The 27,399-nt window shown below is 46.7% G+C and overlaps 1 protein-coding gene across 2 annotated transcripts in view; it reads right to left on the bottom strand.

Moving 5' to 3' along the window:
* The window catches only part of LOC122935608 (cytochrome P450 2K6-like), a 47,442-nt gene extending 29,110 nt beyond the window's left edge, over positions 1–18,332 (bottom strand). Inside the window, exon 1 of one of the 2 annotated variants that reach the window (XM_044291384.1) lies at positions 18,131–18,332. In XM_044291384.1, the coding sequence (XP_044147319.1) occupies positions 18,131–18,166 (36 nt within the window). In that variant the 5' untranslated portion in view covers positions 18,167–18,332. Of the gene's footprint in view, positions 1–12,110; positions 12,308–18,130 lie in introns of those variants that run through there. The other variant, XM_044291386.1, reaches the window with a different exon arrangement.
* Between the last annotated feature and the right edge of the window lie 9,067 nt (positions 18,333–27,399).

The raw sequence follows: 27,399 nt of genomic DNA, 5'->3' as shown, positions 1-27,399 counted from the left end.
CAAACAGTAATTCCTATCACACTACCTAACACCTGGCTCTGGAATCTATCTATCCTACACTGCTAGGGATGTTGCTAAGCTCAGACAAAGATATTGCAGCCTTCTTATTGTCTGGATTTATAAAGTTGTTAAATGGGTAAAGGTACCACGTGGTTCTTCAGACACTCTAAGGAGTCAAACACATGGCAGAGTTTACATATAGGTGGATATTTATGAAATCAAATCTGTCAGTGCTGGTGCGAGCAACTTTTTGCGCAAAATTTTGAGTTTAATTAATCTTCTGCGACATTGAAAAAATAAATAATGTTGCAACCCCATGCCAGGCAAGCCCCAGGCACACTTTAAAAGATATAGGCATAAACCACTCCTAACTTGTGCCAAATTTGTTTTTAATATATGCAAAAATTATAATACATTTCATAAATTAGGCACAGCAGCACAAAGCAGACTTAAAAATGACAAAAAAAACTACTGCAAATGATAAATTCCTCCCGTAGAGTCACTGAGGTATAATACTGTATTTATTTTGTTCAATATGGATTGAAATATTGCATTGTATAGGAGAATATAAGCATCTAAGGCTACTTTCACACTAGCGTTCGCCGGTCCGCTCGTGAGCTCCGTTTGAAGGAGCTCACGAGCGGACCCGAACGCCTCCGTCCATCCCTGATGCAGTCTGAATGGAGCGGATCCGCTCAGACTGCATCAGTCTGGCGGCGTTCAGCCTCCGCTCCGCTCGCCTCTGCACGGACAGGCGGACAGCTGAACGCTGCTTGCAGCGTTCGGGTGTCCGCCTGGCCGTGCGGAGGCGTGCGGATCCGTTCAGACTTACAATGTAAGTCAATGGGAACGGATCCGCTTGAAGATGTCACCATATGGCTCAATCTTCAAGCGGATCCGTCCCCCATTGACTTTACATTGAAAGTCTGAACGGATCCGCTCAGGCTGCTTTCACACTTAGAATTTTTTCTAAGTTATTAATGCAGACGGATCCGTACTGAACGGAGCCTCCGTCTGCATTAATATGATCGGATCCGTTCAGAACGGATCCGATCGAACGCTAGTGTGAAAGTAGCCTAAGGGAACATTCCACAAAAGTGTAAATATGAGGTCAAGGTAAGTAGAGGTATTGGAGCGTTCCATATAAGGGCTCATGCACACGACTGTATGAATTTTGCGGTCTGTTGTTTACAGATCCGTTGTTCCATATCAGAGTTTTTTTTTCTCTGATTTAAGTTCTCTTCCCTTCTGTTATGCCGCAAAACATATCCGTATGCAATCAGTTTTTTGCAGATCAGAAACAGTAACTTATTAATCACCAAACACATGAGCAATACGGACTGGGCATAGCATTTCTACAGTATGGATCCGCAAAATAGGGATGACATACGGAAGAGTTCTGCGTGTGTTCCGTATTTTTTGCGGACCCATTGACTTGAATGGGGCCTTGAACAGTGATTTGCGGACAATAGGACATGCACTACTTTTTTTGCAGAACGGAAAGCACACAGAGTAACTTCTGTATTTTCTACAGCCTCATTGAAGATGATATTCTTATTATTCTTATTATTAATAATATATATGAAGCAGAAAAAAAATAAGTTTGTGTGCATGAGCCCTAACAGTAAGGGCTCATGCACACGAACGTATGTAATTTGCGGGCTGCAAAAAATGGATCTGCAAAAAATACGGATGACATTATTTTGCGGAACAGCTGGCCCTTCATAGAACATTACTATTTTTGTCCATAATGCGGACAATAACAGGATATGTTCTATTATTTTTCCAGAACAGAAACACGGACATACGGAAATGGAATGCACACGGAGTAACTTCCGTTCTTTTTGCGGCCCCATTGAAGTGAATGGTTCCGCATACGGTCCACAAAAAAAAACAAAAAACAAGCAAACATTTGTGTGCATGAGCCCTAATGCTGTGTAAATAAGTTTAAAATCGGAGAGGCAAATACGTTCAGGTGTAGGATGCTGACAGTTAAAAAATTATGTAAGGACAAAAAAAAATTTAAAAAATCTACACAAGAATAAAAACACAACACTGTTGAAAGGAAGACTAAAATACATATCATTTTGGATACTTTCACACCTGCGTTCGGTGCGGATCTGTTTTGTATCTGCACAGACGGATTCGCACAGATAATGCAAATGCCTGTATCCGTTCAGAACGGATTTGTTTGCATTATTCATTCAAACAAAAATAAAAACTTCCAAGAACTCACTATGCCCATCATGAAATACCTTGGGGTGTCTTCTTTCCAAAATGGGGTCACTTGTGGGGTAGTTATACTGCCCTGGAATTTTAGGGGCCCAAATGTGTGCCAAGTAGTTTGAAATCAAAATCTGTAAAAAAAATGGCCTGTGAAATCCGAGGTGCTCTTTGGAATGTGGGCCACTTTGCCCACCTAGGCTGCAAAAAAGTGTCACATGTGGTATCGCCGAACTCAGAAGAAGTAGTAGGGCAATGTGTTTTGGGGTGTCATTTTACATATACCCATGCTGGGTGAGAGAAATATCTCGGCAAAAGACAACTTTTCCCATTTTTTTTATACAAAGTTGGCATTTGACCAAGATATTTATCTCACCCAGCATGGGTATATGTAAAATGACACCCCAAAACACATTCCCCAACTTCTCCTGAGTACGGCGATACCACATGTGTGACACTTTTTTGCAGCCTAGATGCGCAAAGGTGCCCAAATTCCTTTTAGGAGGGCATTTTTAGACATTTGGATCCCAGACTACTTCTCACGCTTTAGGGCCCCTAAAAAGCCAGGGCAGTATAAATACCCCACATGTGACCCCATTTTGGAAAGAAGACACCCCAAGGTATTCAATGAGGGGCATGGTGAGTTCATAGAAATATTATTTTTTTTGGCATAAGTTAGCGGAAATTGATTTTTTTTTTTTGCTTTTTCACAAAGTCTCCCTTTCCGCTAACTTGAGACAAAAATTTCAATCTTTCATGGACTCAATATGCCCCTCAGCGAATACCTTGGGGTGTCTTCTTTCCAAAATGGGGTCATGTGTGGGGTGTTTGTACTGCCCTGGCATTTGAGGGTCTCCGCAATCATTACATGTATGGCCAGCATTTGGAGTTTCTGCTATTCTCCTTATATTGAGCATACAGGTAATGAGATTTTTTTTTCGTTCAGACTCTGAGCTGAAAGAAAAAATGAACAGCACAGATTTCTTCATTCACATTGATCAATGTGGATGAAAAAATCTCTGCCAAAAAAAAAAAAAAAAGGAGGGGAAAGGCGTCTGCCAGGACATAGGAGCTCCGCCCAACATCCATACCCACTTAGCTCGTATGCCCTGGCATACCCGATAAATCATTGCCGGGATTTATTTTTATTTTTTTATATATATACAAAGTGTTTGCCAAAGCATATGAACACCGCCGCCTCCTCAGCTCATATGCATCGGCAAACGTATCTTTTACTGCAGAGGAGAAATCTCGTCTTGCAGCGCCGCATACACCGACTTGTGTAATCTGACAGCAGTGCAATGCTTCTGTCAGAATGCACATCAGTGCTGCAGCTAGTCGATCGGTTGGTCCACCTGGAAAGTAAAAAAAAAAAAAAAAAAACTATAAAGAAAAAAACAGGCCGCAACGCAATAAATTTATTAACTTTATAATAACATTTGAACGGAACATATAAACGTTATTTAACTTTTTGAACAGAACGTTAACTTTTTTGCTTACTGGTGAACAATGTGCAAAACGCCCAAAGATGTGGCGAAGTACATTATGCACTTTGCTCCAGGTGAAAGGAGAGGTTTGCAGCAGCTCTGTGTGAATGGGCCCTAATAGCCCTGTGTGCCTGTCTTGTGAGATGTGATCCCTATGCTAAGTGTACCTGTGTGTGGTACTTCCGGAAACACTCCCCAAAGCATAGGGCAGGGTGGTCAGGGCAGTCAGGACAGAAATAGCAGGTGTCACGCCTTATTCCACTCCTGCTATAGACACAACATCTTTTTCGGGGTGACGGTTGGGTTGAGGAACGACATTGGGGAAATGTTGCTCGTGTAGACAGCTCACTACACTGGTGGATGGGGCCACGGAACCTCCTGGATACAGGAAGTTCTCGATGATCTCTTCCTGAAATTTGAGGAAGGATCCTGTTCTCCCAGCCTTACTGTAGAGAACAAAACTATTATATGCAGCCAATTGAATTAAATATACAGACACCTTCTTATACCAGCGTCTGGTGCATCGGGAAACTAAATACGGAGCCAACATCTGGTTATTGAAGTCCACCCCTCCCATGAGCGAATTATAGTCGTGGACACAGAGGGGCTTTTCAATGACACTGGTTGCTCGTTCAATTTGTATTGTCGTGTCTGCGTGAATGGAGGAGAGCAGTTAAACGTCACGCTTGTCTCTCCATTTCACCGCAAGCAGTTCTTTATTACACAAGGCAGCCTTCTCCCCCCTTGCAAGATGGGTGGTATCGAGCCGTTGGAGGAAGTTCCTGCGACTAGGTCGCACGGTGCCACAGCAGCCAATCTGTTCTAGGAACAAATGCCTGAAGAGGGCCACACTTGTGTAGAAATTGTCCACATAAAGATGGTACCCCTTGCTAGATAAGGGTGACACCAAGTCCCAGACTGTCTTCCCACTGCTCCCCAGGTAGTCAGGGCAACCGACCGGCTCCAGGGTCTGATCTTTACCCTCATAGATCCGAAATTTGTGGGTATAGCCTGTGGCCCTTTCACAGAGCTTATACAATTTGACCCCATACCGGGCGCGCTTGCTTGGGATGTATTGTTTGAAGCCAAGGCGCCCGGTAAAATGTATAAGGGACTCGTCTACGCAGATGTTTTGCTCAGGGGCATACAAATCTGCAAATTTGTTGTTGAAGTGGTCTATGAGGGGCTGAATTTTGTGGAGCCGGTCAAAAGCTGGGTAGTCTCTGGGACGGGAGGTGATTTTATCGCTAAAGTGCAGGAAACGCAGGATGGCCTCAAATCGTGCCCTGGACATGGCAGCAGAGAACATGGGCATGTGATGACTTGGGTTCGTGGACCAATATGACCGCAATTCATGCTTTTTGGTTAGACCCATGTTGAGGAGAAGGCCCAGAAAAAATGTTAATTCGGAAAAGGCTGGGCATAAAAGCTTCCCGGGTTGGCGAATATAAATTGAGTGGCATACCGGTTTGTTTCTGCCACGACTATGTCCAAGAGCTCCGCAGTCAAGAACAGCTCAAAAAATCCCAGGGCCGAACCGATCTGAGCTGTCTCAACCCAAACTCCAGACTGGGCGGTGAAAGGGGATCTAATGGTGCGGCTGAAGTTGGGGACTGCCAATCAGGGTTTGCCAGCACCTCAGGGACTCTGGGGGGTCTACGAGCCTGTCTGTGCGGTGTCTGCGACTGGGTAACTATTGTACGTGCCACCGTACCAGCTTCAACTGCCCTTCTGGTGCTCGCCACTTCACCATGTTGTAGGCCAGTGCTGGTACTAGGTCCAGGGTGGGCTGCGCTGCTGGTGTATGCCTCACCACGTAATCCGACAGCGCCAGCCCCACTCTGCTGCCCTTGAAGAGGATGCTGCGCAACCTGTGGTCTAGCAACACGGGGCCGGGTACGCCTGGTGCTATCAGGGACCTCAACCTCCTCGTCCGAACTTTGGGTCAGACTGCCACTGCTTTCTACAGGTTCATATTCTGACCCGCTATATTCGTCAGATGAGGGTTCCCATTCCTCATCCGACTGGGTCAGAATCCTGTAGGCCTCTTCAGAAGAATACCCCCTGTTTGACATTTGGACTACTAAATTTAGGGGGTATTCCCTGAGACTACGCAAGCAAAAAAAGCAAGCCTGTCTTACAAATGGGAGGCTAGCAAAGTACCGGAAGCCGCTGCGATTGATAAATATCAAAACTGATTTTTTTTATCGCCGCAGTGCTTGGAAAGTGATTGCGCAGTGATAAAAAATAAATAAAAACATTTTGTCACTGCGGTGGGGCGGGCGTGGGTAAACGCACGTGTGGGCGACCGATCAGGCCTGATCGGGCAAACACTGCGTTTTGGGTGGAGGGCGAGCTAAGGTGACACTAATACTATTATAGATCTGACTGTGATCAGTTTTGATCACTTACTATAAAAGTACAAATGCTGATTAGCGATACGCTAATCAGTGACTGCGGTGCGGCGGGCTGGGCGCTAACCGATTGCTAACTACCTAACCAAGGGGCCTAAACTATCCTAAAACTATCAGTCAATACCAGTGAAAAAAAGAAGTGAAAGTTTACACTGATCACTTTTTTCCCCTTTCACTAGGTGATTGACAGGGGCGATCAAGGGGTCAATTGGGGTGATGGGGGGTGATCTGGGGGCTAAGTGAAGTGTTTGGTGTACTCACTGAACTGTGCTCCTCTGCTGAAACCAACCAACGAAAAGAATCAGCAGAGGAGCAGAGAATCCATTTAACACCTTATATTTATAAATACAAAGTGCTAACAGGCCTGTGATTTGTTTTTTTTAAAATCATCAGCCTGCCAGCGATGATCATTGGCTGGCAGGCTGATGATGCAAGGGGGGGCCTCGAACTTTTGCCGGCTCATGATGCGCATGCGCGGGCCGGCTGTGAGCGTCATCTCGCGTCTCGCGAGATGACGCGTATATGCATGACTGTGCCTGAGACTGCCGCCTCCGGACCGCGATCCTGCATTAGGCGGTCTGGAGGCGGTTAAATTCTGGCACATAGAAGCCAGAAGAAAAACCTTCAATTAGTAGAAGGGCCTTCTCCCTGTCTGGAAAAAATTGTATACATTGAATTAATCTTTCCAGATTCAGAGGAGTCACTTGATTTATTTCCTTCTTTATTATTAGCATTCTTCTTGAAGCATTTAAATGAGGGTTGAGCAACTGCACAGTATGAGCATTCATGCCAATATTTGCAATTACTTTGCCATTTACAGGAGTATTCATTATAGGCAAAACAGAATTCCCAATTTCCTTGGAGATTGAATACAAAAATTATGAGAGTGTTGGGGCAGCATTAGATTAAGGTCAGGGTAAACCGCTAGTTTTTGTCAGAAAGACTAGTCATAGTTAAACCAAGCTGATCCTCCAAAACTTCTATAAGCCTCCAAGACTGATTCTAGATGATGGGAAAGACCGCTACAAACAGACGAGTGTTTTTCACCTAAAACTAGATAAGAGGCGTGTGCGTTGGGAGAAAATGCGCGATTTTTCTGCGCGAGTGCAAAACATTGTCATGCGTTTTGCACTCTCGTGAGAAAAATCGCGCATGTTTGGTACCCAAACCCGAACTTCTTCACAGAAGTTCGGGCTTGGGATTGATGTTCTGAAGATTGTATTATTTTCCCTTATAACATGGTTATAAGGGAAAATAAGAGCATTCTGAATACAGAATGCATAGTATAATAGTGCTGGAGGGGTTAAAAAAAAAAAAAAGTTAACTCACCTTATCCTCTTGATCGCGTAGTTTCCGGTAGGTCTCTTCTTTAGCTGTGGGCTAAATGACCTGTGGTGATGTCAGATCACATGCTCCAATCACATGGTCCATCACCATGGTGATGGGGCATGTGATCTGACATCACGACAGGTCCTTTAGCCCACAGCTAAAGAAGAGACCGACCGGGAACTACGCGATCAAGAAGATAAGGCGAGTTAACTTTTTTATTTTTTTTAACCCTTCCAGCACTATTATACTAAGCATTCTGTATTCAGAATGCTATTATTTTCCCTTATAACCATGTTATAAGGGAAAATGATACAGTGAATAGACTGTCACCTAGAACCCATGCGTGAAAATCGCACCGCATCCGCACTTGCTTGCGGATGCTTGCGATTTTCACGCAACCCCATTCATTTCTATGGGGCCTGCGTTACGTGAAAAACGCAGAATATAGAACATGCTGCGATTTTCACGCAACGCATAAGTGATGCGTGAAAATCACCGCTCATGTGAACAGCCCCATAGAAATGAATGGGTCAGGATTCAGTGCGGGTGCAATGCGTTCAACTCACGCATCGCACCCGTGCGGAATACTCGCCCGTGTGAAAGGGGCCTGACTCTTCTGGGTGCTCACTTTCTTTTTATCATCTTCTTCCTATCTTTGACAGATAGTAAAAGAGTTAATAAATCTATGTATTCACGATTCCATATTTTTTCTTTTGTACTTGCGGATAAATGGAAACCTAGTGGAGACATTTCACAAGGTAACGTTTCTTTGGACGAAATATCCTTAATTCCACTATTTCCATCAGTACAAGGGAAAAAAACATTTGTCATTCCCAGCCATCCTATGTTGATCTGAATTAAACTGACCCTCAGGAGCAATAAATTCAACAGGGGGAGACCAAGGTGTAACCCCTGCACATTATCTCTCTGCATCAGTGCTGACTGATCCCCAGAATTAGCTACAGGGGTAGTTGTAGATAAATTGTTACCTTGAGAGGATTTGCTAGTTGAAGGAGTTGAATCCTCTACTTGTAAATCATGCTGAAAAATAAAAAAATCGCACAGGGGGCACGAGCAGAAGCAGTTAAACTGACAGAAGATGAATGAGGTTGTTGCTTGCGATTGCCATACCCTCTGCTCGCGCCAGGTGGCCAGTGCAGTTTCTAGGTAAAATTTCTCTCAGGACGAGTGTCAAAAAAAACTCCCCCCCCCCCCCCGCCCCCGATAACAGACAGGCAGGCAGTGCGGGCGGCGGTGCTGACCTCACTCACTGTACGTCACGCAGTGCGTGAGGTACAGTGAGTGAGCGCCGCCGCCCGCACTGCCTGCCTGTGGGGGGACATTATTTTTAATAAGGATCACTATGGACATTATTTAGAATGGAGGCTGCTGTGGATGTCATTATAACTGTATAATGTCTGATAGGCCTAGTCCTGAGTTATATTACCCTGCCCTGTATAATAATGTACCCTGATACCCCTTAGTTATATTACTCCAGCGGGGTAATATAACTAAGGGGTATCAGGGATGGGTACATTATTATACAGGGCATGGGCAGGGTAATATAACTCAGCTCAGGACTAGGCCTATCAGACATTATACAGTTATAATGAGTAATGACACCAACAGCAGCCTCCATTCTAAATAATGTCCATAGTGATCCTTATTAAACTTAATGTCCCCCACAGTGACAGTGGCCCCCATTTTCATGTCTCCCACAGTGGCCCCCCCATTGTAATTAATTCCCCCCATTGTAATTAATGCCCCCCCATTGTAATAACCCCCATCCCCCCATTGTAATTAATGCCCCCCCAGACCATCACTCGCCTCACAGTAGGCATCAGCACTGCTCAGGGGCTCAGGGCGGGCGGTAACAGGCAGGCAGTGCGGCGCTCACTCACTGTATGTCACGCGCCTGCGCCGCCTAGTGGGAGGATCAGGCGCGTGACGTCAGTAAGTCTGACCAGGGCCGGTGCAAGGATTTTTGCCGCCCTAGGCAAGATAAAAATTGGCACCCCCGCCCCCCCCCTTATCAGATCCGGAATTGCGGACCCGGATCCGCAATTCCGAACCTGAAAAAAAATAGTACATGTCCTATTCTTGTCCCCAATAACGGACAAGAATAGGCATATTCTCTTAGTGCCGGCAATGTGCGGTCCGCAAAATGTAGTATTAATAACTAAACAATTAAATAATACACATATTGCATTGTCTACTTACCACCAGGACAATTAGATGATCTGGTCTCTGGCTGCAGTCTGGCTCTGCGGACTCCCTTGTCACTCTCTTCCCCCCCCTCCCTTGTCACTCTCTTCTCCCCCCCCTCCCTTGTCACTCTCTTCTCCCCCCCCCTCCCTTGTCACTCTCTTCTCCCCCCCTCCCTTGTCACTCTTCTCCCCCCCTTTTTCACTCTCTTCTCCCCCCCTCCCTTGTCACTCTCTTCTCCCCCCCTCCCTTGTCACTCTCATTCTACTACACCCCCCCTCCCTTGTCACTCTCATTCTACTACACCCCCCCCCTCCCTTGTCACTCTCATTCTACTACTCCCCCCCCTCCCTTGTCACTCTCATTCTACTACTCCCCCCCCTCCCTTGTCACTCTCATTCTACTACTCCCCCCCCCTCCCTTGTCACTCTCATTCTACTACTCTCCCCCCTCTTGTCACTCTCATTCTACTACTCCCCCCCTTGTCACTCTCATTCTACTACTCCCCCCCCTCCCTTGTCACTCTCAGTCTCATTCTACTCCCCCTTGTCAATGTCACCTCTAATGTAGCGTGGCCGAGCTCTGTTCGCTCCGCGGTACAGGAGCTTTTGTTTCCTGTACCCGGCTGACAGGAAGTGCTCACTTAGTGTGCACTTCCTTTCAGTCCGGCCGGGTACAAGAAACTAGGGCTGCAGCTAACGATTATTTGAATAATCGATTAGTTGCCGATTAATTTCTACGATTAATCGATTAATCGGATAAAACGACAAAATTACAAAACAGAGAGGTTTATATGATCTTACTTGAAAAATGATGTTCAAAGGCCATATTAAAACAAATTGTGGACGACACTATTAGGGGGGCTCTGTGGACGACACTATTAGGGGGGCTCTGTGGACGACACTATTAGGGGGGCTCTGTGGACGACACTATTAGGGGGGCTCTGTGGACGACACTATTAGGGGGGCTCTGTGGACGACACTATTAGGGGGGGCTCTGTGGACGACACTATTAGGGGGGGCTCTGTGGACGACACTATTAGGGGGGGCTCTGTGGACGACACTATTAGGGGGGCTCTGTGGACGACACTATTAGGGGGGCTCTGTGGACGACACTATTAGGGGGGCTCTGTGGACGACACTATTAGGGGGGCTCTGTGGACGACACTATTAGGGGGGCTCTGTGGACGACACTATTAGGGGGGCTCTGTGGACGACACTATTAGGGGGGCTCTGTGGACGACACTATTAGGGGGGCTCTGTGGACGACACTATTAGGGGGGCTCTGTGGACGACACTATTAGGGGGGCTCTGTGGACGACACTATTAGGGGGGCTCTGTGGACGACACTATTAGGGGGGCTCTGTGGACGACACTATTAGGGGGGCTCTGTGGACGACACTATTAGGGGGGCTCTGTGGACGACACTATTAGGGGGGATCTGTGGACGACACTATTAGGGGGGATCTGTGGACGACACTTATGGGGGATCTGTGGACGGCGCAGTTATGGAGAGGGGTATCTGTGGACGGCGTAGTTATGGAGAGGGGTATCTGTGGACAGCGTAGTTATGGAGAAGGGGATCTGTGGACGGCGCAGTTATGGAGAGGGGGAACTGTGGGTGGCGCTGTTATGGAGAGGGGGATATGTGCACTGTTATGGGCATAACAGTGCACAGATCCCTTTCCTCATAACAGTGCACAGATCCCCCTTCCCATAGCAGTGCCATACACAGACCCCCCCTCCTCCCCATAGCAGTGCTATACACAGACCCCCCTCCCCATAGCAGTGCCATAGACAGATCCTCCCCATAGCAGTGCTATACACAGACCCCCCCTCCCCATAGCAGTGCCATAGACAGATCCTCCCCCCTCCCCATAACAGCCCCGGCCCCGATGCTTATAAGTCGGATTAATCACTGCATCTTTATTTTACCTTTTTACAATGACGCTCCTGTAACAGCCAGGCAGAGCGGACGGCGGCGCAACGTCACTCACTCACGTGACGCAACTGCTCCGCCCACCTCATGAATGAAGGAGGCGGAGCAGGCGTGTCACGTGAGTGAGTGACGTTACGCCGCCGTCCGCTCTGCCTGGCTGTTACAGGAGCGTCATTGTAAAAAGGTAAAATAAAGATGCAGCGACCGCCCGCCCGCCCGCATAGCAACGAATCGGCGATTATTCGATAACTGGATTCGTCGACAACGAATCCAGTTATCGAATATAATCGATTACATCGATTAATCGTTGCAGCCCTACAAGAAACAAATGCTCCTGTACCCCGGGCCGGACCGAACAGAGCTCGGCCACGCTACACTAACAACTCAGCAGTCTGCAGCGCAGGCAGGCTGCGCAGCACTGAGCCGGCCGCTCAGGAGGCTCAGCATGAGGAGCGCCGCCGGCCGGCCGCCCGATCCTTTACCTTCATAACAAATTTTTATTTTATTTTTTTACCTCAACGGGCGCCCCCTGCTTCTGACAGCGCCCCGGGCGGCCGCCCGTCCCGCCCGCCCCTAGAAACGGCCCTGCAGGTGGCGCAGCATTTTTCTTCTGCCTGGATCCTTTTGAATGCCGGACTGGAGAGAATTGATGTTTCTCCTTGCGAATTCTCTTCTTCCGTGGAGAGGAATGTGGCTGCGAAAATGCAGGAGGATCAACATCGATGACCTCTGCATTCCTCACCGGCTCTGTGCTCTCAATGTTAAAAGCAGCTCAGCCAGCATCAGCAGAGTGCAGAGAAGGATTCCGGGTGCTTGATTCAAGCAACAAGCAGGATCGAAGCCATCAGGGCCGGCCTTAGGTGTTCAGGCGCCCTGTGTGAGCTAATATTGTGTGGCACAGTGTAGGCTATTTGTGTATAACAAACATATTTCACATGAAAACTTACAGTTACCTGGCTTGGCCCTTGGGGATCTCGGATGCCACTTCAACACTTGGCCGGGGGCTCGGTGGAGCTGATGTTGTGTTTTATCCTAATGAGAAAGATTTCATAATAAGTATTTGGAGAAGGGGCAGAGGGATAGCAGAGCAGGGAGAGGCTGGTGCTGCTACTAGGGGGTCATACCATGGGGGAGTAATAAAGCCCACCATAATGCCCCCCCCCCCCAGTAGTAATAATTCTCCTTATAATGTGACAGTGCAAAAAATACCCCCTTGTAATGCCCCCATTCGAGCTAATGTCCTCATAGTGCCCCCATAATGTGCCAGTATAAAATACCCCTATATAGTGCCCCCAGTAAATGACCCCATAGTGCTCCACACCCTCCTTCCTCCTAGTGCCCTCCATAATGTACCAGTATAAAATGCTCCAGTAGATGCCCTCAGTGTCCCCCATAATTTGCAAGTATAAAATACCCCTTCTTAGTGCCCCCCGTAGATGACCCCATAGTACTCCTCTCCCCCCTTCCCCATAGTACCCACCATGTGTCCCAGTATAAAATTGTACTGTACAGAGAGCCCATATAACATACCCCTTCTTTGTGGCCTTATAGATGCCCCTATAGTGCCCCCAATCATGTGCTAGTATTAACAGCCCCCCCCGTGCCAGTAATAATAGCCCCCTATGCCAGTAATAGCAGCCCCCCTGTGCCAGTAATAGCAGCCCCAAGTAATAACAGCCCCCTATGCCAGTAATAGCAGCCCCCCTGTGCCAGTAATAGCAGCCCCAAGTAATAACAGCCCCCAGTAATAAGAGCCCCTCTGTGCCAGTAATAACAGCCCCCAGTAATAAGAGCTCCTCTGTGCCAGTAATAACAGCCCCCAGTAATAATAGCCCCTCTGTGCCAGTAATAACAGCCCCCAGTAATAAGAGCCCCTCTGTGCCAGTAATAACAGCCCCCAGTAATAAGAGCCCCTCTGTGTCAGTAATAACAGCCCCCAGTAATTACAGCCCCTCTGTGCCAGTAATAACAGCCCCAGTAATAAGAGCCCCCCTGTGCCAGTAATAACAGCCCCCAGTAATAAGAGCCCCTCTGTGCCAGTAATAACAGCCCCCAGTAATAAGAGCCCCTCTGTGCCAGTAATAACAGCCCCCAGTAATAAGAGCCCCTCTGTGTCAGTAATAACAGCCCCCAGTAATTACAGCCCCTCTGTGCCAGTAATAACAGCCCCAGTAATAAGAGCCCCTCTGTGCCAGTAATAACAGCCCCCAGAAATAAGAGCCCCTCTGTGCCAGTAATAACAGCCCCCAGTAATAAGAGCCCCTCTGTGTCAGTAATAACAGCCCCCAGTAATTACAGCCCCTCTGTGCCAGTAATAACAGCCCCAGTAATAAGAGCCCCTCTGTGCCAGTAATAACAGCCCCAGTAATAAGAGCCCCTCTGTGCCAGTAATAACAGCCCCCGCCAGTAATAACAGCCCCCCCCCCTTTGCCAGTAATGTTATGGGAGGATCTGTGGATGACGGACACTGTTATGGGGGGGATCTGTGGATGACGGACACTGTTATGGGGGGGGGATCTGTGGATGACGGACACTGTTATGGGGGGGGATCTGTGGATGACGGACACTGTTATGGGGGGGATCTGTGGATGACGGACAATGTTATGGGGGATCTGTGGATGATGGACACTGTTATGGGGGGGATCTGTGGATGATGGACACTGTTATGGGGGGATCTGTGGATGACGGACACTGTTATGGGGGGGATCTGTGGATGACGGACACTGTTATGGGGGGGATCTGTGGCTTGCACTGTTACAGGGGGATCTGTGGCTGGCACTGTTACAGGGGGATCTGTGGCTGGCACTGTTACAAGGGGGCAATCTGTGGATGGCACTGTTATATATGTGCCATCCACAGACCCCCCACCCCATAACAGTGCCATCCACAGTGCCCCCCCACCCCATAACAGTGCCATCCACAGACCCCCCACCCCTTAACTGTGCCATCCACAGATTCTGTGTGCCCCACCCCCGCCGCTTAAAGTTATTAAACATGCCCCCCTCACTCCTAATAGTACCGTATATCCGAATTTCTTCTGTATAATGCCGGCAGGCGGGCCAGGCGGCCGGCGCGTCCCTCAGTGACATCACTTGTCTGCGCTGCCTGCTTCATTCATAAAGCAGGCGGCGCAGGCACGTGACATCAGTGAGTGACGCGCCAGCCGCCCGGCCTGCCTGCCGGCATTATACAGAAGAAATTCGGATATACGGTACTATTAGGAGTGAGGGGGGCATGTTTAATAACTTTTAATGCAATAATACATTTTATATTAGTATACCAGAGGGAGCGGTGGGGCGGGGCTATAGTACAGTGACCGCACCGCCCCACCGCTATTGCCGGCCCCCAGCTCCTCCTCCCAGTCCCTCCCCCGGGCCCCCGCTCCGTACATTGCGTCCAGCGCCTGCGCCGGCCTCTGATAGGCTGCCGGCATAGTGCCTGCAGCCTATCAGAGGAAGGGAAAGGGACACGCCTCTCCCTCCCCTACCGCAGCACAGGCAGGCATCTGTATCGCTGTCCTGAGGACGGCGATACAGATGACTGGAGATGAGCGCTTCCACAATGGAAGCGCTCATCTCCCTGCCGCCTATTACACTGCGAGCTGTATGTGCGGCCGCACAACCCGCACACCCCAAAGGCCGGCCCTGGAAGCCATTCACCGCCTTGGGACGTGGCTCTCTCCACAAGCTGTCTCATAAGGTCCTCCATCGCAGAGCTGGTCCGGATTCTTCGCTGTCAACTGCTGAATTCCCTGTGAGTAACTGAAATCTTCTTCTTTTACAGGTGACTCGTGCCGACCGTTACCGGCAGTAGACCAATCACAATCAACCAGTATCCACGAGGTCAAGTTCAGCCCAGCACTCATTACAGGTAAGTAATTAAACTTAACCTATTCACATCCATATACCTTTGCACATACTAAAAGGGGGTGGGTGTTCCCTGACACCATGTTCCCCCTTTTGTATTCGCAAAAGGTTATCTCAAAACGGATCAGTCTTAACTTACATTGCAAGTCAATGGGGGACGGATCAGTTTTCAATTGCACCATATTGTGTCAGTGAAAACGGATCGTCCCCATTGACTTACATTGTAAGTCAGGACAGATCCGTTTGGCTCGGCATCGTCAGGCGGACATAAAAACGCTGCAAGCTGCATTTTAGTGTCCCCCTCAAAAGTGCAACAGAGACCAAACAGCCAAATTGAACGCATCCTTATCCATTCAGAATGCATTGGGGCTGAACTGATCCGTTTTGGGCAGCTTGTGAGAGCCCTAAAACGGATCTCACAAGCGGACCCAGAAATGCCAGTGTGACAGTAGCCTTAGACATCTTGTATCCCCATAACCATTACGCTATTTTCATGGGTCAGTGATGAAAAATGGTAGTTAGAAAAGTCAAGACGGTCTGATGTTCACAGGCATTTTTCATGGATTTTTATTTTAAAAAAACAGCCTCCATTAATTGTATGGGGGCTTTCAGGCCAAGATAAAGGATAAAACAGTGCCTGTTGTATTTTTTTATGCTTGGCACATACCAAAAACAAAACAAAAAAAAAAAAAAACACACGTAAACACACCCATAGATTGCGATCCATTTGAGGGCCGTTTTTCACTGTCACGTGAATAGCAGTCTACGTAACAGTGGCAACCAGAGGTGTCGCCAGGTCAAAACATGTTTTGTACAGGGCCCTGAATATTGTGGTTGCAGATTTTACTGTATTGTCATGCTTAGGCGCATTAAGGAACACAGCTGGCAAAGTATTGGCCGTAGCAGCAGAATAGCACTGTTTGGGCACCAGGAGGATAATAAAAAGTGAGAACGTGTATTTCCGATGCCGAAGCTACCATGATTGGTGGATGACTGGGTGTTGGACATATTGATAACCTATTGTTGCTTTATACTGACATGTAAAGAGCAACCATAACACTCAATATTCTATGTACATCTGACTTCTTATAAACAGGCATTCTTCCCCAGATGGAAATTATCTTCCCCCTACACCATATAGCAGTGTGTAGGGGGAAAAAATAAAAATAAAAAATAAATTATAATATATCTATCTATCTCAAATCCACATGCCTCCCTTCTCAACACAATGATTGGAAAGGCTGATTGGCGAGACCACCCTAGACGTCTTTCCAATATTGACCATTCCTGTGATTTTTACTGTGTGGTGATGTCCAGTTTACAGCACAGGCCTTCCAGGATTTTGGTTCAGCAGGATATTTCCTGCATTAGGCCCTGGTGATCCAGTACCACATACCTACTGTATACCTTGAGAAGTCTTTGGTGGTGTGAGTCAATGGAGTGCCTCTTCTGGAATGTATTCAGTACACCACTGAGCCCATGGTTCTCCAAGTGGAAATTCTTTTGAGAAGATCTTATTCTACGTTCTGTCTGAATCTATCAGTCCTATGCTCTTAGGGTTACTTTTTCTCCATTTGCATTCACCAGTGATCAACTGGGACAATGGCACATTCTTTGTTGGGACAATGTCTGACTGCGGAGCTTCATGTACGAAGACCACACGTTCTGCCAGGTTTCCAGGGTCTGCTTAATCTTATGCAGGCTATGTAGGGCTTCGGTTAAAAGGAGGCTCTACCACAGAATTGACTTGATACCTGGAACCACTCCACTTTGTGGCTGTGTCTACCCAATTTCTCTGCCTGAGACCCAGGTCTTGTCGGATTATGTGTAGCGCAGCCGTGGGTGTGCCTTAGAAGTGGAATAGTAGGTTCAGATCTCTCTTTGCTCGGGTGAACTACTTTTCTTCCCCAATGCTCAGACACAGTTTATATGAACAATGGGCCCGTTTATTTTCAACAATGTGACCCTAAACAAAATAATGGTAAGCAGTAAAACTTGCACAGACTATTACTAGTTATAAAATTACTGCAGTATTACATGCAATGCGCGGTCAATCAGCTTCTTGCACAAAAATCTCAATCAATTACACTTTTCTCCACATGGTGTCTCTCACTAACAAGTTTCACTGCAAAGATAAGCTATGGCGAGAATAAAATAAAAGTTAGATATTGACTGTAATCAAATGAGAATACAACAGCCGAGTATATTAAACCCTGTAGAAGTCTTCCAACGCTAAAATATACCTGAAGGAAACACAAATATAGTCCCGGCGTTAGCAGAAAAGAAAAAGGAAAATAGTTGGCAGCTGCATGCGTTGGGGCCCATCTTCTCGGTTAAATATTTATAACAATGGCGGACAGTGTAGCTCACTTGTGCAGGAAAATCCTTAACTGGTGTCCAAGTCCAGAACCTATGATTCCCTGCACTTTACTAAGTTATATGATTCAGAACGGGGTCCTTAGGCTGTAAGCATTTGTCTTGTGAAGATTTCAATATCAGCATGAGGAATATACACTAGCAGAGTCCACACAGTGTCCACAGTGTCTTCCAGACAAACAGCTTGTATAAATGCAGCTGGAGGTGAATGCAGGGTATTAGTTTGTGTTGATCTCACACTCCCCTGGATGCAATGTTCATAATACTTTAATATGGTGTGCAGATCTGTTACCTCTGAGAGAAGAAAATACCAGCAGCTCACTACCATTTAGTCTTTCTCCTTCCAAGAAACAATCCACTCTCTCTCTGGTCCCAGTGCAGTAATACTGCTTGATCTTCTGTCTGGCCAGACGATCCAGTAACTCTATATTGAACAGCATACACTGCATCCTTTTTTTCAGCCTTCATCGCACACCAAACAAAACCCTCCTCCTCGGGAACTGTCCTCTCCAAACTTGGTTCCTAGTGTGTGACGCAGCAATCTTTTCTAAGAACACCCTAGTGGGCAGAACTGTGCACTGCAACTAATGAGGGAAAGAAAAGGTTTAGTATTAAACATCATTGCACAAAATCTATGGGGTGTTACATATGTTAAGGGAAACCTTGAAAAAAAGATTCATCCTGAAGTCCTTCTCTCTAGTGGGAACTGTCTTTCTTTTAAAGAGGAAGGAATGTTCTTTTCAGCCATGTACTGATCACTGTGATCTTATTCAGACAAAGGTAAAGAACATATACAGTACCCTCTGGCCCTAATGGCTCTTGATAGACTTCATAGACCAAGAGCATTGATTAAGTTGGATATCCAAGGGGCTTGCAAGTTGATCAGCATATGAGAGGGTGATGAGTGGAAGACCTCCATGACTTTCACTACGAGTGCCTCATCATGCCCTTCGTCCTACATTTAAAAGGTCTGTGTTCCTGGAATTCATTGATTAGGTCTTCTGTGACCTGCTTAATATTCGTGTCCAAGTCTTCCCGGACATCATCTTGGATTTCTCTTTAGACCCAACTACACTGGAAACACATCCATACCGTCTTCCAACATCTTCAGTACAATAGATTACCGGAATATGCCAAGCATGAGAAGTGCTTTTTTGAGAAGACTTCCCTTCCTGGGCTATATAAATTCAGACCACGGTAGTCAGATGAACCAATATAAGCCGACTGCAGTTCTGGACTGGATATGTCCTATACGTAGGTCTGAGAGCTTGTTTCTTTGGTTTGACAATTTTTTATCAGGAATTCATTCATTACTCCACTCTTACTGCCACTATATCTATTCTTACCCAGAAGGAGGTGAATGCTAATGAATAGACACCTGAGGCTGAATCAGTGTTTCAGTCCCTCAAGCAGGCCTTTTCTTTTTCTCGATTCTCTACTGCGCACATATCTCCAAACCGTTTTTACTGAAGGTGACCGCATGCTTTATGGAGCTTTCATTACTCTAGGGTTATTCTAGTAAGATTGTTACCTGTTTCTTTTTCTCCTATGTAGAGACATAGAACTGCTCACTATTAAGTTGGCCCTGGAGGAGTGCCATCATGTTCTGGAGGATGCCTTTCATCCCATTATCATTTACACAGAATATAAAAATGTAACTTATCTTTGGTTAGCTCAATGTCTCAACCCTTGTCAAGCCCAGTGGTATAGTTCGCTTGAATAGATTTTGTCCTGCATTTCCTTCTAGCTGAGAAGAATACCAATGCAGATACACTCTCGTGTTCATTAAACCCAGCTCATCAGGTGGAGGAGCTCCAACATATCATCGATCCTGCCCATATTTTTTCGGTCACTCTAGTTCTGCTCAAGGACATTCTGCCCTGTAAATTCTATTTCCCTGTGGCTAAGGGCAAGGTGACTCCTGGCCTGGGGTCATTGAACTAGAATTATTGATAACAAAGATCTCCACAAGACTGCCAGCCTGATTTCCCATCTTGACTGGTCTGGTACTGGTGGTCCACAATTTCTAAAGATGTCTGAGATTGTGCAGGTGGTACAGGAGGTTGCACAGAGTACGACTTAAAAAAAAAAAACACACACACTAGAGGCCTCTTACTTCCTTTACCAGTGCCTGATGCTCTTTTGCAGCACATGGACACATATTTTATCACTGATCTACCTTCTGCCACAGGGTGCACTAAAATATTGGTGTTGGTGGTTGACTCATTTTCAAACATACAGCCCTAACCTCAGTATCTGAGGAAAGGGATTTAGGGGTCATTATTTCAGAAGACTTAAAAGGTAGGCAGACAATGTCATACAGCAGCAGGAAATGCTAGCAGAATGCTTGGGTGTATAGGGAGAGCCATTACAAGTAGAAAGAGGGAGGTGCTCGTGCCGCTCTAAAGAGCACTAGTGAGACCTCATTTGGAGTATTGTCCTCAGTACTGGAGACCATATCTCCAGAAGGATATAGATACTTTGGAGAGAGTTCAGAGAAGAGCTACTAAACTGGTACAGGAATTGCAGGATAAAACTTACCAGGAAAGATTAACCACCTCCGGACCGCCTAACGCACATGTGCGTTCCGGAGGTGGCAGCGCTGCGCAGTCACGCATATACGCGTCATCTCGCGAGACGCGAGATGACGCGAGTATGCGCCCGCGCGTGCGCAGTTCGCGCCGGCATTTAATCGAGAAGCATTTCGTCAGCAACCTGCCAGCCAATGATCGTGGCTGGCAGGTTGCTGATTTTTTAAAAAGCCAATCAAAGTGCCAGATATCAGATCATATTTGTAAATATGATCTGTTATATGGCTGCCTGCTCCTCTGCTGGTTCTTTTCGTCGGTTGGATCCAGCAGAGGAGCAGGCTTCACAGTGAGTACACCAAACACTACACTATAGCCCCTGATCACCCCCCTGAACCCCAATTAACCCTTTGATCACCCCTTTGATCACCCCTGTCAATCACAAGTGAAAAGAAAAAAGTGATCAGTGCAAACTGTCACTTTTTTTTTTCACTGTTATTGACCGTTAGGTTTTAGGTATAGTTTAGGTCCCTTGGTTAGGTAGTTAGGGATCAGTTAGCGCCCAGCCCACCGCACCGCAGTCCGTTATTCGCTGATTAGCGTATCGCTAATCAGCATTTGTACTTTTATAGTATCTGGAAGTGATCAAAACTGATCACGGTCAGATCTATAATTGTATTAGTGTCACTTTAGTTCGCCCTCCACCCAAAACGCAGTGTTTGCCCGATCAGGCCTGATCGGTCGCCCACACGTGCGTTCGCCCACACCCGCCCCACCGCAGTGACAAAAAAAAATTTTTTTTTGATCACTGCACATTCACTTTACACGCACTGCGGCGATAAAAAAATCAGTTTTGATATTTTTTATCAACCGCAGCGGCCTCCGGTACTTCGCTAGCCTCCCCTTTGTAAGACAGGCTTGCTTTTTTTTTCTTGGGTAGTCTCAGGGAATACCCCTAAATTTAGTTGCCCACATGTCTAACAGGGGGTATTCCTCTGAAGAGGCCTACAGGCTTCTGACCCAGTCGGATGAGGAGTGGGAGCCCTCATCTGATGAATCCAGCGGGTCAGAATACGAACCTGTAGAAAGCAGTGGCTCTCTGACCCAAAGTTCGGACGAGGAGGCTGAGGTCCCTGATACCTCCAGGCGTACCCGGCCCCGTGTCGCTAGACCGCAGGTTGCGCAGGATCCGCTTCAAGAGCAGCAGAGTGGGGCTGGTGCTGTCGGATTACGTGGTGAGGCATACACCAGCAGCCCTCCCTGGACCTAGTACCAGCACTGCCGTACAACCTGGTGAAGTAGCGAGCACCAGAAGGGCAGTTGAAGCTGGTACGGTGGCACGTGCAGTAGTGACCCCGTCGCAGCCACCGCAAAGACGTGCCCGTAGAGCCCCTAGAATCCCAGAGGTGCTGGCAAACCCTGATTGGCAGTCCCCAACTTCAGCCGCACCTGTAGTTTTCCCTTTCACTGCCCAGTCTGGAGATCGGGTTGAGACGGCTCAGATCGGTTCGGCCCTGGGATTTTTTGAGCTGTTCTTGACTGCGGAGCTTTTAGACATAGTTGTGGCCGAAACAAACAGGTATGCCACACAATTTATCACCGCTAACCCGGGAAGCTTTTATGCCCAGCCTTTCCGGTGGAAACCAGTCCAAGTTTCCGAACTTAAAACTTTTCTGGGCCTCCTCCTCAACATGGGCCTGACAAAAAAACATGAATTGCGGTCATATTGGTCCACGAACCCGATTCATCACATGCCCATGTTCTCTGCTGCCATGTCCAGGGCACGTTTTGAGGCCATCCTGCGGTTCCTGCACTTTAGTGACAACACCGCCTCCCGTCCCAGGGGCCACCCTGCTTTTGACCGGCTCCACAAAATTCGGCCCCTCATAGACCATTTCAACCAGAAATTTGCAGATATTTATACCCCAGAGCAAAACATCTGCATAGACGAGTCCCTGATACATTTTACCGGGCGCCTTGGCTTCAAACAATACATCCCAAGCAAGCGCGCCCGGTATGGGGTCAAATTGTATAAGCTCTGTGAAAGGGCCACAGGCTATACCCACAAATTTCGGGTCTATGAGGGAAAAGATCAGACCCTGGAGCCGGTCGGTTGCCCTGACTACCTGGGGAGCAGTGGGAAGACAGTTTGGGACTTGGTGTCACCCTTATTCGGCAAGGGGTACCATCTTTATGTGGACAATTTTTACACAAGTGTGGCCCTCTTTAGGCATTTGTTTCTAGAACGGATTGGCGCCTGTGGTACCGCGCGAACTAGTCGCGCGGGCTTCCCCCAACGGCTCGTTAGCACCCGTCTTGCAAGGGGGCAGAGGGCCGCACTGTGTAACGAAGAACTGCTCGCGGTGAAATGGAGAGACAAGCGTGACGTTTACATGCTCTCCTCCATTCACGCAGACACGACAATACTAATTGAGCGAGCAACCCGTGTCATTGAAAAGCCCCTCTCAGTCCACGACTATAACCTCCACATGGGAGGGGTCGACTTCAATGACCAGATGTTGTCTCCGTATTTAGTTTCCCGACGCACCAGACGCTGGTATAAGAAGGTGTCTGTATATTTAATTCAATTGGCTCTGTACAATAGTTTTGTTCTCTACAGTAAGGCTGGGAGAACTGGATCCTTCCTCAAATTTCAGGAAGAGATCATCGAGAACCTCCTGTATCCAGGAGGTTCCGTGGCCCCAACCACCAGTGTAGTTAGCCGTCTACACGAGCGACATTTCCCCAATGTCGTTCCTGGTACCTCAACCCAACAGTCACCCCGAAAAAGATGTCGTGTCTGTAGCAGGAGTGGAATAAGGCGTGACACCCGCTATTTCTGTCCTGACTGTCCGGACCACCCTGCCCTATGCTTTGGAGAGTGTTTCCGGAAGTACCACTCACAGGTACACTATTAGCATAGGGATCATCTCACCAGGACAGGCACACAGGGCTATTAGGGCCCATTCACTCACTGCTGCTGCAAACGTCTCCTTTCACATGGGACAAAGTGCATAACGCACTTCGCCACATCTTTGGGCGATTTGCGCTTTGCACATTGACCCATGGGGAAGGAGAGGTTTGTTCTATAAAGGTAAAAAAACAAAAAAAAAAAAAACACACCAGTAAGCAAACACGTTAATGTTCAGTTCAAAAAGTTTAAGTTACATGTTCTGTTGCAAAGTTAATAAAATTATTGCGTTGCGGCCTGGTTTTTTCTTTTTTTTTTTTTTGTCTTTTTACCTTACAGATGGACCAACCGATCGACCAGCTGCAGCACCGATGTGCATTCTGACAGAAGCATTGCGCTGCTGTCAGATTACACGCAAGTCGGTGTATGCGGCGCTGCAAGACGGGATTTTCTCCTCTGCAGTGACAGATACGTTTGCCGAGGCATACGAGCTGAGGAGGAGGCGGCGTTCCTATGCTTTGGCAAGCACTTTGTATATATATATATATAAAAAAAAAAAAAAAAAATCCCGGCAATGATTTATTCATCCACATCGATTGATGTGAATGGAGAAATCTGGTTTGCCAGGTCATACGAGCTAAGTGGGTATGGATGTAGGGCGGAGCTCCTATGTCCTGGCAGACGCCTTTCCCCTCCATTTTTTTTTTTTTGGCAGAGATTTTTTTCATCCACATTGATCGATGCGAATGAAGAAATCTGTGCCGTTCATTTTTTTCTTTCAGCCCAGAGGCTGAACGGAAAAAAAAAATCTCATTACCTGTATGCTCAATATAAGGAGAATAGCAGAAACTCCTAATGCTGGCCATACATGTAATGATTGCGGAGACCCTCAAATGCCAGGGCAGTACAAACACCCCACAACTGACCCCATTTTGGAAAGAAGACACCCCAAGGTATTTGCTGAGGGGCATATTGAGTCCATGAAAGATTTAAATTTTTGTCCTAAGTTAGCGGAAAGTGAGACTTTGTGAGAAAAAAATAAATAATCAATTTCCGCTAACTTATGCAAAAAAAAAAAAATTCTATGAACTTGCCAGGCCCCTCATTGGATACCTTGGGGTGTCTTCTTTCCAAAGTGGGGTCACATGTGGGGTATTTATACTGCCCTGGCTTTTTAGGGGCCCTAAAGCGTGAGAAGAAGTCTGGGATCCAAATGTCTAAAAATGCCCTCCTAAAAGGAATTTGGGCCCCTTTGCGCATCTAGGCTGCAAAAAAGTGTCATACATCTGGTATCGCCGTACTCAGGAGAAGTTGGGGAATGTGTTTTGGGGTGTCATTTTACATATACCCATGCTGGGTGAGAAAAATATCTTGGTCAAATGCCAACTTTGTATAAAAAAATGGGAAAAGTTGTCTTTTGCCAAGATATTTCTCTCACCCAGCATGGGTATATGTAAAATGACACCCCAAAACACATTCCCCAACTTCTCCTGAGTACGGCGATACCAGATGTGTGACACTTTTTTGATGCCAAGGTGGGCAAAGGGGCACATATTCCAAAGTGCACCTTTCGGATTTCACCGGTCATTTTTTACAGATTTTGATTGCAAAGTACTTCTCACACATATGGGCCCCTAAATTGCCAGGGCAGTATAACTACGCCACAAGTGACCCCATTTTGGAAAGAAGACACCCCAAGGTATTCCGTGAGGGGCATGGCGAGTTCCTAGAATTTTTTATTTTTTGTCGCAAGTTAGTGGAATATGAGACTTTGTAAGGAAAAAAGAGAAAAAAAAAAAATCATCATTTTCCGCTAACTTGTGACAAAAAATAAAAAATTCTAGGAACTCGCAGTGCCCCTCACGGAATACCTTGGGGTGTCTTCTTTCCAAAATGGGGTCACTTGTGGCGTAGTTATACTGCCCTGGCAATTTAGGGGCCCAAATGTGTAAGAAGTACCTTGCAATCAAAATGTGTAAAAAATGGCCTGCAAAATCTGAAAGGTGCACTTTGGAATATGTGCCCCTTTGCCCACCTTGGCAGCAAAAAAGTGTGACACATCTGGTATCTCCGTACTCAGGAGAAGTTGGGGAATGTGTTTTGGGGTGTCATTTTACATATACCCATGCTGGGTGAGAGAAATATCTTGGCAAAAGACAACTTTTCCCATTTTTTTATACAAAGTTGGCATTTGACCAAGATATTTTTCTCACCCAGCATGGGTATATGTAAAATGACACCCCAAAACACATTCCCCAACTTCTCCTGAGTACGGCGATACCAGATGTGTCACACTTTTTTGCTGCCAAGGTGGGCAAAGGGGCACATATTCCAAAGTGCACCTTTCGGATTTCACCGGTCATTTTTTACAGATTTTGATTGCAAAGTACTTCTCACACATCTGGGCCCCTAAATTGCCAGGGCAGTATAACTACCCCACAAGTGACCCCATTTTGGAAAGAAGACACCCCAAGGTATTCCGTGAGGGGCATGGCGAGTTCCTAGAATTTTTTATTTTTTGTCGCAAGTTAGTGGAATATGAGACTTTGTAAGAAAAAATAAAAAAAATAAAATCATCATCATTTTCCGCTAACTTGTGACAAAAAATAAAAAGTTCTATGAACTCACTATGCCCATCAGCGAATACCTTAGGGTGTCTACTTTCCGAAATGGGGTCATTTGTGGGGTTTTTCTACTGTTTGGGCATTTTGAACCTCAGGAATCATGATAGGTGCTCAGAAAGTCAGAGCTGTTTCAAAAAGCGGAAATTCACATTTTTGTACCATAGTTTGTAAATGCTATAACTTTTACCCAAACCATTTTTTTTTGCCCAAACATTTTTTTTTTATCAAAGACATGTAGAACAATAACGGTCACGTGGGTTCGGCTCATTGCGAGTCAGGGAGAGCTGCTGTTAGGAAGAGACAGTGTAGGGAGAATTTGATAGCAAATTACTCATTTTAAAGACGCTTCAAAGACCCAACAGTCCTTAAGGACTATTGTGTGTGTTGGCAGCAATTTGAAAGTGCAAATTTGCACTTTCTTTATTTTATAATTTACACATATTCCCCAGAATCTGACCACATTTTTTCTGTCTGAGATTTAATCTGTTAATCTCAGTGCTCTGCATTTGAACAGTCTGTGGTTTTCAGGGCCATATAGTGGGAATAATATAGTTATAAATATAAAACAAACAACAATCATAAAACCGTTTCTGCACTGCACTATCACAACCAGTAACAAATCCATAAATATGAAGAAGGCGAGCACTAAGGGACAAACAGCACACCACAGCAGAGCTTTGGCAGGGTATAAAGGACCAGACCGAGCTGTTGCTATTGGCACTGGGCGCAATGAAAAAAAAATTAAAATTAAGAAAACCGTACCCAGCTTCATGTCCAACAACACTGTCCAAGTCGGACCAGTGCGAACAGTTGGTCGGTTGGATTGCTGAAGATAATGCTTGCAGTCAGTTAAGCACCACCAAGTCCAGTCTCTGTAGCCAAGAGTCTGGTTAACCGAATCCTCACTCAGATCATCTTTTCTCTCACCTTGGAGTGGCTTGACAAGCGAGTGATCCCACCCTCGGATATTCCGAGGAGCTCTTTCCAGTGCCACTATTACATTTGGACCTCGTGCCCAGCACACTTGAAGAGGGACCTGAGATATTGTGCCCTGATTCCCAACCTCTTGAGCCTTCACAGTCTCAAAAAGATGACGGTGGTGAACCGCAATCATTTGTTCATGAGGTGGATGATGAGACACAGTTACAAAATCACTGGAGGTTGTGGTTAGGTCAAGACAGGAGGATGAGCAGAGTGAGGCAGTGGTAGAGGAGGTTGTGGACGATGAGGTCACTGACCCAAGAAGGGAAGGTGAAAAGCCGAGCGAGTACAGCAGTACAGAGGGGGAGGGATCCGCAGCACCGCAACAGGCTGGAAGAGGCAGTGGGGTTGCAAAATGGAGAAGTCAGCCCACACAAAACAGGCCCGCAACCGTTACACCGAGCACACCCCATGCGTAAATCAACCTTGCCAAGGGGTAGGTGTTCCGCAGTATGGCGCTTTGAGGAAAGTGCAGAGGACAAAAGAGTGGTAGTTTGCAAGATGTACCGCACCAAAA

This window comes from Bufo gargarizans, chromosome 4 (genome assembly GCF_014858855.1).
Source record: "Bufo gargarizans isolate SCDJY-AF-19 chromosome 4, ASM1485885v1, whole genome shotgun sequence".
In the NCBI taxonomy this organism is placed as follows: domain Eukaryota; kingdom Metazoa; phylum Chordata; class Amphibia; order Anura; family Bufonidae; genus Bufo; species Bufo gargarizans.
The sequence above is the reverse complement of the archived record's forward strand: the minus strand, read 5'-3'. Positions and strand labels throughout refer to the sequence as shown.